Source organism: Pecten maximus, chromosome 19, assembly GCF_902652985.1.
Source record: "Pecten maximus chromosome 19, xPecMax1.1, whole genome shotgun sequence".
In the NCBI taxonomy this organism is placed as follows: domain Eukaryota; kingdom Metazoa; phylum Mollusca; class Bivalvia; order Pectinida; family Pectinidae; genus Pecten; species Pecten maximus.
The window spans coordinates 245,620-258,504 of record NC_047033.1 but is presented as its reverse complement, the minus strand read 5'-3'; the positions used below and the strand labels follow the sequence as shown (position 1 = coordinate 258,504).

The following is a 12,885-nucleotide window of genomic DNA, read 5'->3' as shown; positions in this document are numbered from 1 at the left end:
TCACTGATATCAGTTCTCGGAGTAATTTGTCGAATTTGGAACGGCCATCATCAGAACAGCTCCCACCAATTGACCATGTAATGGCAAAGAAGAAAATACTCTGGAAAAGAAACCACATTAGTACAGAAAAATAATACCTAAATACCTAAAATAGTTAAGTACAGGAAAGTCCAGGCTGATCGAGTCTGATATGTCTGACTCAAATTTACAATTTCATAAAGAATATGATTATTGAAATATAACTACAGAGGAGCCCACTTATTTGCATATCGGTTATTTGAATATCCCGCTTATTTGCATAAAATTCTCAAGTCCCGATTTTTTTCTTCTTTATCTTTGTATTTTAATCCCGTGTATTTGCATCGACTAAAACACTGACTCCCGCTTATATGCATATAAAAATTCCAAAAAATCGAAAATTTTTAATTGATTTTAGGATATTTTTGTGATTTTCCCGGTTTTATGAAATGTGTTTTAACTTACATATTGATTCGATTCGATGTACAACGTTATCTTATCATTGGTTCACACTTCGTCATTACAGGTTACGTTCGATGCATCGATATCGACATTAAGTTATTTTTCAGACCATATCAGTAGCAATGTGCAGAAGAATTACTGAATAAAATATTTATATGCCTCATCTTTTGATGAGATTTGTTTATTTATTATAGCATCGATCCAAACCTGTGTTCTGTGCACTTGAACACTCGCTGAGGCAGATTGCGATCGCCATGATTGTTTACTAGCCGCGTTGCATTGTGGGGGCATATGTGTAATGAACGACAACTCTTTGTGTGTGTGCGCCATTTTCCAAAACAAACCCAAACGACAATAACATGTCACGGTCATTTAAGACAGTTTATCGCTTCAGCAGTTCATCATCTATGATCAAACAACTAATATACTCATAGCAGGAACACAACGCATCTCGAGACAATAATGAATGTTAATTGAAATGATGACATTGTACATCATTCGTAGTCTAGTGCCAACCCACGCGCGTATGACCGATATCCGACCCAGAGACTCGGAGTGACAAGTAGTAAACGATGAATTGTATGCAAATATTTGTACATTTACAAAAAATAACAACCCGTGTATTTCGTATTTACTCTTATATTTTAAATAATATTTTTTTAAAAATATATTTTTAATGCAAATAACGTAAACAATCATATAGAGCCCATTTTGAGTACCTACCCGACGATCTACATGTGTATAAGAGGGGCCAAAACCCAACTCCGCCTATACGAATACTCCGGTTATTTGCATATTTTGTCGTGGAAAAAGGGGTATGCAAATAAGCGGGTTGCTCTGTATTATGAAAACAACATGTATCCAATAGATCATTCATTTGGCAGATTTCATCCGTTTGATACCTAATTATAAGTTAACTTCTAGTATTACAGCTCTGCATATGTCACAAAAACAGGCCATAATCCCTGGTTGATATTACAACATTTTTTCTGGACCTAAGTTGCTAAAAATTAATTCCATAATATTTAATCATTTCTTAAAAGATATTTTTATTTATAACAAAGTGCCCCCTTATGTCCACTGACACAATAATAATCTGTTGTGATATTTTACCTCTAGCCATGTAATTATCTCCCTTTCTTCCATCTGTGAGATTTTAGCCTCATCCTGGAATTCGTCCATCAAAGTGTCCATCAGATTCATTAGAGAATTGACCAATGAAATGTCAGTGGTTGGTGAAAGTTCCTGTAAGAAAAATAATTTGTTAGTTTACCAGTAACCCGGATTTTATTTACGGTAACAATAATTACTGGCTTTACTAACAAGTGAAACTTTTTTTCCAAATTAATTTAATGAATTTGAGGTTTGATGGTCCCTATGGAATATTCACAGTGTAGACAACAATTAACTAAGGCTTTTACATGATGGCTATTCATAATATCTTAGCAGCTGTTTAAAAACAAATGTTTGAATTCACTTGATTCTTAATTTGTGTAGATGAAAGCATACTCTCATCACATATAACCTAAATTCGAAAGTATATAACTTGGGGTTATTTTTTTTTTTTTTTTTTTTTACATTGATCATTCATACTTTGGATCTGTTTCACTGAAGGTTACATATTTCTATCATGAAATTATTGTAATCTTTTATTTGGAGAGAAATATCTCCATACATGACTGACTTTGACGGCAATAATTGAAGTCAGACGGCAATAATTGAAGTCAGACGGCAATAATTTATCTTTTAACACATTCATGATATATTACAGTAAATGAACTTACAACAACACCCCCTTTCCTGATCATCTGGATACAGGCATCCACAAACCTCTCAAACATATCGTTAATGGTGGACTTATGGGTCTCTGTCAGTGTAGGTGGCATGGTATGGAGCCAGGACTTGACAATTGGCCGCCATCCCAATGATGACGGCTCCATGTAGATCATACCACAGCGCGATACCTGTCAAAGGAAGATAATCATTATGGGGTTCGGAAAAAATCGGATGAATTTTATTATCAGGAGTACTGTGAAAGCAATACATATTACACAGTACAATTATAAATTACATTTTTCAAGAACAGGGCAAAATTTCATAAATATTTCTTAACATAAAAGCAACATACAGAATTTAAGGACAGTTCCTTATCAAAGATTTTTACCTAAATCCCAAACATGTTCTAATAGAAAATTTTAAGTTAAGGAATTTCCTTTAGTTTAGGGATTCTTGTAAATCTGGGGCAAGGAAATCCTTGATTACACGTACTGTAGCAGGAGAGGCTACTTCAAGATCCATGGGCTCAAACATGAGGTTGGTAGTATTAGCCAGCTGGATGATTTCTCCGCTCATCAGACACAGCTTCTTGTTGTCGTCCAGGACAGTGTTCATGTTTTCAATCCAGATGGCATCGACTGGACCATCAAAGATCAACCATTTCCTATCCGGGGTCTGCACAAAAGAAAACAAAGCAATGAAACATCCGGACTTGGAGGTAAATCAATGATAGAATGGAGTATTTCTGATAGCAGTCACATTGTGTATTTTACTTTTAACAGTTCTACAGAAAGTATGATGAAATTTATTCATTTGTGATGTTTTCAAGCAGAGATTTTACTGTGTCAGTGCTTGGTGCCAGTTTAAACAAACTACATTGTATAGATTGTCGGACCAGTTTCACTTAAAAAAGTTATTTTACCAAAGTCATGATATGAGGGAAGAACTCGTCTGAGTGTTGCTGATAAGAAAAGGAGATCTATCATTGGGGATGTTAATGATAAAGAATAAATCTACTGACCGTAGAAGTGGCGAAGGCTCTGTAGGACACGGCAAGTATTCCATCTGACCACTCGTGGGAGACGGGGTCAAACTGACCGTAAAGCTGACCCATAGTAACAGCCTTGGGGTTAAGGACAGTGATCTGGACTTTGTTCTCTTCCATCAAACCCTGAAAATTAACAGTACGATATGCTTGTGCTGTATAGTTTAAAAAAGCCAACCGGCATAACTCAATGATGTAAATGTTATAAGAGACAAAAAATTACTACAAAATTCAATGGGATTTTTACGCTACATGTTTGCAGAATTTTTTATGAAAATTGGGACATAACTAGAATTATTTAAAGCACAAAATCACTAATAAGAGAAATGCTACTGTAATCATTTCTACTGTAAATAAATTAATGCCATATCATAGCATTGTGACGCTCACCTTCTCATGAATGTCGCCAAGAGCATGAGACAGAACCTTGTAAGCACTTGTCTTGCCACCAAATGGCTCACCGACTATCATGAAACCGTGACGGACGATCATCATCTCGTATATCTGGGGAAAAAACAGAGTCCTTAATAGACATATACCACCATGGAATAGTTTTTTTTATTATAACACAGTTCTAAAGAACATCATGACCATAGTTTCAATAAAGTTCTGAGAAACATCTCACCTGTTGAATCTTTTCCTGGAAGAAGTCAACACACTGCAGGTTCAATTTGAGGCAGTTCGCTTTGATAGCTTCGTTCAGGACATCGTAGTCTGGAGGAGGAAGTTTTATTCCCGGGAACAAGTCAGAGGTGATTCCGTGGAACAGAGGCAGATCGTGACTCAAGAACTTCGGCAAATTCACGTCAATAATTGAGCGCAACATCAACACATTTTCATCCTCCTCTGGGTATTTCAGCTAAAACAATGAAACAGTGATATTGTTAATGCAATGTCTCAGTAATATTTCTCCTGAAAATGGCTGATCACAAATACTCTGATTTGTATTATGAAATTTAGTCCAAAAGTACTGTTTATTTAACAGAGATGAAATTACGGAATGAGCCTTTTTTAGGGAGCTAAAATGGCTAAAATCAGCCAATCTTCTGCACATTATCATCTCTTATTTAATTATTTATTTATGTATAAGACATAAAATTATACCTTCAGATTACCGGCAGCAGTCAGTACAGACTTGACGGCCCTCATGCCGTAATCATAATGATGCTGTGAGGACAGTTGTTCAGAACACAGACGGTACACGGCCACGATCTTGACAGAGAGAGGACGAGCGTGCACAAAACCACAGGAGTACAGGGAGATCTCAGCAATCAGAGCGTAATCGGGCACCATCATAGCCACAGTACGGAACAACGCCTGAAATACAAATCACTTGGCTATAGGCTTGTACAGTAAAAGTCTACAGATTCTGTATCAATACGACTATTCATCTTTTATAAAGATATAAATAAATATAAGGAAAATGTATCATAAACACAACAGGCTGCCAATAAAACAGTTCAATTGATCTTTTTAAGAAGTAATAGACGGATCGACGATTCATCAGAAATAATTAATCTGGCTCGAAGTATCATCCTTATCCCATTACCCAATTTAAACCTGATGTTTTGTATAATTGACCAGTTGATTAAATTAGGATACTTCCTCAACTTCTGTTAATAAACCCGACTAAGGTCTGAGCTGATTACACTATTTAGACGCGGGAATGACTAAGGTCGGAGCTGATTACACTATTTAGATGCATTAGATGCGGGAATGACTAAGGTCTGAGCTGATTACACTATTTAGACGCGGGAATGACTAAGGTCGGAGCTGATTACACTATTTAGACGCGGGAATGACTAAGGTCGGAGCTGATTGCACTATTTAGACGCGGGAATGACTAAGGTCGGAGCTGATTGCACTATTTAGACGCGGGAATGACTAAGGTCTGAGCTGATTACACTATTTAGACGCGGGAATGACTAAGGTCTGAGCTGATTGCACTATTTAGACGCGGGAATGACTAAGGTCGGAGCTGATTGCACTATTTAGACGTGGGAATGACTAAGGTCGGAGCTGATTACACTATTTAGACGCGGGAATGACTAAGGTCGGAGCTGATTACACTATTTAGACGCGGGAATGACTAAGGTCTGAGCTGATTACACTATTTAGACGCGGGAATGACTAAGGTCGGAGCTGATTACACTATTTAGACGCGGGAATGACTAAGGTCGGAGCTGATTACACTATTTAGACGCGGGAATGACTAAGGTCGGAGCTGATTACACTATTTAGACGCGGGAATGACTAAGGTCGGAGCTGATTACACTATTTAGACGCGGGAATGACTAAGGTCTGAGCTGATTACACTATTTAGACGCGGGAATGACTAAGGTCTGAGCTGATTACACTATTTAGACGCGGGAATGACTAAGGTCGGAGCTGATTACACTATTTAGACGCGGGAATGACTAAGGTCTGAGCTGATTACACTATTTAGACGCGGGAATGACTAAGGTCGGAGCTGATTACACTATTTAGACGCGGGAATGACTAAGGTCGGAGCTGATTACACTATTTAGACGCGGGAATGACTAAGGTCTGAGCTGATTACACTATTTAGACGCTGGGAACGGAAATGACATCAGAATTATTCTTTCATTTTTAATTCCAACAACATGTGGTTAAATGGAGTAGGTGTTAGTACTGACCTTGAGGTTGTCAGGGAGTTCAGAGCGCCCAGCATAACCAGGGTTCATGGTGATGAATACTGAACAGGTAGGATCCAGTCTGATCTCTGTACCCTCAAAAATCATGCGGTCCGCTCCGGCATTAATACCTAGTTAAAAAGTCGTGTACATATTAGTGATATATGTCTGATATATTTTAAAATGCTTGCAATTATGGGCTTCAATGAAACTAATGATTCAGGAATTTTGTTTCAATTACTTGAATGATCAGATTATATTTTTATGTGAAATATGCAGGTAAAACAAAAGAAGGTTTCTTCCCTATTTTATAGCGCAAGAACTTCAACAAGACAAGATTTTGATTGTAAGCTATTTACTAATGTGATGATGTACAATACTACTTACCTCTCTGGATGGTGAGGATCTGCTGGGCCACGACTGATAACACCTCTAGATCAATACGATTAAACTCGTCAAAGCAAGACCACGCACCACAAGAGGCCAGACCCTACAAAATTTGTTTAAGAACATACAATGGTTTTCATTATGACTGTATACATCAATTTGAAATTATTTTTTTTTAAATCATTCAGAAAAAAAAGATGTAAATGTTATACAAAATCCAATCTGATCAAAATTGTTACCTTGAAGAATTTCCCCAGGGCAATGAAGTCGAGACCGTCGGAGCAGTTGAAGACAACACATTGTTTTGCGACAGCTTTGGCGAGATCCTTAGTGGTTTCAGTTTTTCCGGTCCCAGCAGGTCCTTCAGGAGCTCCACCAAGATGGAGATGGAGAGCGCCAAACAAGGTTCTACAAGGAAATGGTCAAACCAAATTAAAATCTCCAGGGTTTAAAATTCGATCAGTATTAAAAATTCAAACTGATTCAATTATATTCAAATAGAAAAAGTCAAGTACTAATGTATACTTTTCTGATGTAGACTTTTAAAGAAATCAAAACTAATTAGACTCACCTGTAACACCTGTCAGTGAATTAGAATTACCTGTAACACCTGTCAGTGAATTAGACTTACCTGTAACACCTGTCAGCGAATTAGACTTACCTGTAACACCTGTCAGTGAATTAGAATTACCTGTAACACGTGTCAGTGAATTAGACTTACCTGTAACACCTGTCAGCGAATTAGACTTACCTGTAACACCTGTCAGTGAATTAGACTTACCTGTAACACCTGTCAGTGAATTAGACTTACCTGTAACACCTGTCAGTGAATTAGACTTACCTGTAACACCTGTCAGCGAATTAGACTTACCTGTAACACCTGTCAGTGAATTAGACTTACCTGTAACACCTGTCAGTGAGAGGGGTGATGACGAGACGTCCAGTGTTGCCGAGGTATTCATAACCATACTTCAGCATAGAGTTGATCATACGAGTGATCATACGATCATCCTGTAAATAAATAGTAACCATTTTATTAGGAAATCTTTCTGATTTACAATAACTGTAATGTACAGACTCAATCTCAACATATGATAATAACTTGTAGGTAAATGTCTTAGGTACTGGAGTTTTAACAAGAGATGCCTACCTCCCAGTAATAACGGAGCTGGCTAAGCCAGGCAAAGTCCATCTCGTCACATACATTGCTCTTGACTAGTTGAGCCAGCACGTCCCGAGCATGGACATCCAATACGATGAGGGCCTGGAGGGTGACACGATTTTGTTTTGAGAGTTTGCCTCGCACCATTGCTACGATGTCGTCGATTTGTGAGTTGTTGATTTGGAGGTATTCCTCAAGAGCAGTGCCGCCCTTTTTGAATGCTTCATGAATGTATGTTGTCCAGTACATAGAAGCTACAGCTAACACACACTGACCAGCCCAAGCTTTTACCCAATCCGACCGAGTCTGCTTCACATAGGCCTGAATAGCCTCCCCTGTCGTCTGAAAATGTATCATAACAGATGTTTATCTTTGTAAAAAGTCACAAAGTCCATACTTAAAAGCGACAGTGTAATTTTTTTCTCTTTTACATAATTCTATTTCAGCATGAATATATTTTCATCAACTGTTTTAATGTAAATAGTTTTTATTTCATGATTATAGATGAACCTTGTGAACAGAAGCACTCATGTCAACTTCAAGTTCTAGAAGCTGTTTTGGTACCTGATATATATTTTTTAATATCTAAAGCTGTACCTTGTGAAGAGAACCAATCATGTCAGCCTCCAGTTCTAGCAGCCATTTCTCCACCTGTCCACGAGCTTTGGATGTTGAGATGACATCAATGAGCTCCACTATCTCTCCTTCACTACTCTTCATGTGAGTAATGTCCAAAGTGTCGGTGAACTCCAGACGAGAAATTCCTTCAAAACATTTCTTCAAATGTGGCTGTACTCTGTAAAATTAAAGAGAATTGCTACATTATAATCAATTCATAATCAGCAAGGCATCTAATTCATAAATATTACTTTTAATTATATTGGAACTTTTACATTGTAACTCTTTCCACAAAGCTAGCATACAGCCTTTAAATCAATCTTGACCAATCAATACGATTGTACTTAATAACGAATCGCACCAATCATCATTACCTGGTGGGATCTTTGGTCTCGGATAAGATTTCTAACAGTTCATCGTTGGAGAGGAAGAAGAATCTTGGGAAAAACAGACGTTTCTTTTCCAGGTAGTCATTCAAACCCTGTAATGAAAAGAGCATTTTAAATTTTAAAATATCACAAAAGAGTTTTTCCAGTATAAAACAAAAATAGCTTTATTATGTAGAAAATCAGGGGAGACAACTGAAAACACTCCACTATCTTCCTCATATGGATGAGTGATTCTGTTCTTGAAATAGAAATCATCTTCCATTTTTCATTTTTTACAGATTTTGATAACTTTTGGCTTGGATATTAACCATTGCATAGATAATACCTTCTGAAGAATTTCAAATTCCAAATTTCTGATAAAATAACAGTCACTTTCTGAATAAATTCATTACCAACTTTCTAATGAAATAACACAATCACCTTCTGGATAAGCTCCAGCAATTCATTCGACTTCTTCAGTCTTTCCAGGATTTTCTCGATCTCAATGACGGCCAATACATGCTTGTCGACCACAGCAGACTTCATGATGTCCCTCCAGTTTTTGTCGACAGTTGTGAAGCGACGGCCCTCCTCAGGCATCTGGGCCATGATATCGGGGGAGCTGAAGATGGGTTCCAGGTAAAGCCAGGTCGCCTGTACCTTCAGCCATTCATCTAGAATGTCCTGGAGCAGCATCAGCTTGCCTTCCCAGTCTCTGTCAATCAAAACATGTTAAATTATTCCTTACTGAAAGAGACTTCATGTGTACAATGTATATGATTATGCTGAGGCTATAATGTATATCACTCAATGTTAACTGAGGGTAACTATTGGGTAATTACTGTATATCATTCAATATTAACTGAGGGTAACTATTGGGTAATTACTGTATATCACTCAATATTAACTTAGGGTAACTATTGGGTAATTACTGTATATCACTCAATGTTAACTGAGGGTAACTATTGGGTAATTACTGTATATCACTCAATGTTAACTGAGGGTAACTATTGGGTAATTACTGTATATCACTCAATGTTAACTGGAGGTAACTATTGGGTAATTACTGTAGATCATTCAATGTTAACTGAGGGTAACTATTGGGTAATTACTGTATATCACTCAATGTTAACTGAGGGTAACTATTGGGTAATTACTGTATATCACTCAATGTTAACTGGAGGTAACTATTGGTAATTACTGTAGATCATTCAATGTTAACTGAGGGTAGCTATTGGGTAATTACTGTATATCACTCAATGTTAACTGAGGGTAACTATTGGGTAATTACTGTAGATCATTCAATGTTAACTGAGGGTAACTATTGGGTAATTACTGTTTAACACTCAATGTTAACTGAGGGTAACTATTGGGTAATTACTGTATATCATTCAATGTTAACTGGAGGTAACTATTGGGTAATTACTGTATATCACTCAATGTTAACTGAGGGTAACTATTGGGTAATTACTGTATATCACTCAATGTTAACTGAGGGTAACTATTGGGTAATTACTGTATATCACTCAATGTTAACTGGAGGTAACTATTGGGTAATTACTGTATATCACTCAATGTTAACTGAGGGTAACTATTGGGTAATTACTGTATATAACTCAATGTTAACTGGAGGTAACTATTGGGTAATTACTGTATATCACTCAATGTTAACTGAGGGTAACTATTGGGTAATTACTGTATATCACTCAATGTTAACTGAGGGTAACTATTGGGTAATTACTGTATATCACTCAATGTTAACTGAGGGTAACTATTGGGTAATTACTGTATATCACTCAATGTTAACTGGAGGTAACTATTGGGTAATTACTCTATATGATAACTCATCTGGAGGTAAGTAAATCTTATTTCAAAATTATAAATATTGCCAAGAACTTCTCTCATCAAATGAAATAATATTTTTCTTTTTTGTGTTTTATTTTTTTTTATTTTTTGATCTCCCAAGTTGTACAATAACAAGAATTTGAAATGGGAAACAGACCATTAGTATACAACCAGAAGAGAATGAATACCTTTTTGTTATATCGCTATCCTTGCCATATAACTGGGTATTTGACAGTTTTGGTTTGTTCATTGATTAACATTGTGAACAGTGCTAAAACACAGCTACATCAATCATGTAAAATCTTTTATATACAGCATACAAGAATTTCAGCAAAAAAGAAATTTACCAATTTTTTTGTTTTGATTTTAATTTGCACATACATTTATTTTTTACTATCTGTGTTTTTTATATTGTTTACTACAGTTATTTGCTTTGACTTTTGACTTTGATTTTTCGACATAAACTATTCATTCATTTATTGATAAGTTGATCCTGTGAGAAGAACAATTTAGTCAAGAGACAAATTGTATTTAGCAGGTAAGTTATGGCTAGGATGATCTCGTACCGAATCTCGTTCTCGAATGGTTTTATAAACGGAGATCCCCTCATGGTCTGTGTCTTCACGATGTGGTCGTCAAGGAGAAGCTGGATGTCGTCGACGGACGACAGAATCTGTGTTCCTGTGTCACGGTATGGGATGATGGTAAACTCAATCTACAAACACAAAGACAACGCAATCACAATCTGAAAGTGATATAAAAGTTGAGCCTTCTTTACAAGTCAACTATCAAATCAGGTGTAATAAGACATTTCTCTTTCTCTCTTTTCAGGGCTTTTTTTGCCTCATTTTGGTAAAAAAGAATTGGTGAATTGGCTTGGGAAGAAAATTTTCAGGAGAAAAGCTAAATTTTTTGAATTCAACTTAAATCATTCAATAATTTCAATTGGGAATGGAGCCAAGTATTAGTCCAAAATCCTTGTAGCAGACCTTATAAACACCACTTTATATATATGCTGATAAAGTCCTACATTTTAGTATGGTTATTTACCTCGGACCATTCAGACTTCATCTTCTCCATGGCTTTCTCCAGAGAGAACTCCTTACTGGCCGCCTCACTGATCTGCTCAAATCTTGGGATGTGTGCATCCAGATTCATGTCCACAAACTTGGACAGACAGTAGCTGTCGTCTGGCTTCAGAGGGAAGGACGCAGCTTCCGATATCTGATCCCAATGGCGGTCGCGGAGTCCAGGATTGAACAATGTGTTGACGAGTGGCATGTGCTCTCGGAACTCCTCTACCTTGGCCTTCACCTACAACAGACAAAGATATACACAAATGCCTACACTACTAAACAACAGACAAAGATATACACAAATAACTACACTACTAAACAACAGACAAAGATATACACAAATAACTACACTACTAAACAACAGACAAAGATATACACAAATAACTACACTACTAAACAACAGACAAAGATATACACAAATAACTACTCTACTAAACAACAGACAAAGATATACACAAATCACTACTCTACTAACAACAGACAAAGATATACACAAATCACTACTCTACTAACAACAGACAAAGATATACACAAATAACTACACTACTAAACAACAGACAAAGATATACACAAATAACTACTCTACTAAACAACAGACAAAGTTATACACAAATAACTACACTACTAAACAACAGACAAAGATATACACAAATAACTACTCTACTAAACAACAGACAAAGATATACACAAATAACTACTCTACTAAACAACAGACAAAGATATACACAAATAACTACACTACTAAACAACAGACAAAGATATACACAAATAACTACACTACTAAACAACAGACAAAGATATACACAAATAACTACTCTACTAAACAACAGACAAAGATATACACAAATCACTACTCTACTAACAACAGACAAAGATATACACAAATCACTACTCTACTAACAACAGACAAAGATATACACAAATAACTACTCTACTAAACAACAGACAAAGATATACACAAATAACTACTCTACTAAACAACAGACAAAGATATACACAAATAACTACTCTACTAAACAACAGACAAAGATATACACAAATAACTACTCTACTAAACAACAGACAAAGATATACACAAATAACTACTCTACTAAACAACAGACAAAGATATACACAAATAACTAAACTACTAAACAACAGACAAAGATATACACAAATAACTACACTACTAAACAACAGACAAAGATATACACAAATAACTACTCTACTAAACAACAGACAAAGATATACACAAATAACTACTCTACTAAACAACAGACAAAGATATACACAAATAACTACACTACTAAACAACAGACAAAGATATACACAAATAACTACTCCACTAAACAACAGACAAAGATATACACAAATAATTACACTACTAAACAACAGACAAAGATATACACAAATAACTACACTACTAAACAACAGAAATTATTTGGTAAGTGAGATTACATCAATTACAAACACTCATCCTAATCAATTTCTGAAT

General features: G+C 36.1%; 1 protein-coding gene across 4 annotated transcripts in view; it reads right to left on the bottom strand.

Moving 5' to 3' along the window:
• The window catches only part of LOC117318005 (dynein heavy chain 7, axonemal-like), an 89,295-nt gene that overhangs the window by 53,588 nt on the left and 22,822 nt on the right, over window positions 1-12,885 (bottom strand). For all 4 annotated transcript variants that reach the window (XM_033872974.1, XM_033872975.1, XM_033872976.1 and 1 more), the window contains 18 exons: window positions 11,386-11,649; window positions 10,902-11,050; window positions 8,932-9,205; window positions 8,497-8,603; window positions 8,102-8,300; window positions 7,493-7,846; window positions 7,244-7,353; window positions 6,582-6,750; window positions 6,343-6,445; window positions 5,959-6,086; window positions 4,406-4,618; window positions 3,927-4,160; window positions 3,692-3,805; window positions 3,278-3,427; window positions 2,749-2,931; window positions 2,265-2,444; window positions 1,594-1,725; window positions 5-100 (listed from right to left, as the gene is read on the bottom strand). In XM_033872974.1, the coding sequence (XP_033728865.1) occupies window positions 5-100; window positions 1,594-1,725; window positions 2,265-2,444; window positions 2,749-2,931; window positions 3,278-3,427; window positions 3,692-3,805; window positions 3,927-4,160; window positions 4,406-4,618; window positions 5,959-6,086; window positions 6,343-6,445; window positions 6,582-6,750; window positions 7,244-7,353; window positions 7,493-7,846; window positions 8,102-8,300; window positions 8,497-8,603; window positions 8,932-9,205; window positions 10,902-11,050; window positions 11,386-11,649 (3,159 nt within the window). The remainder of the gene's footprint in view (window positions 1-4; window positions 101-1,593; window positions 1,726-2,264; window positions 2,445-2,748; window positions 2,932-3,277; window positions 3,428-3,691; window positions 3,806-3,926; window positions 4,161-4,405; window positions 4,619-5,958; window positions 6,087-6,342; window positions 6,446-6,581; window positions 6,751-7,243; window positions 7,354-7,492; window positions 7,847-8,101; window positions 8,301-8,496; window positions 8,604-8,931; window positions 9,206-10,901; window positions 11,051-11,385; window positions 11,650-12,885) is intronic.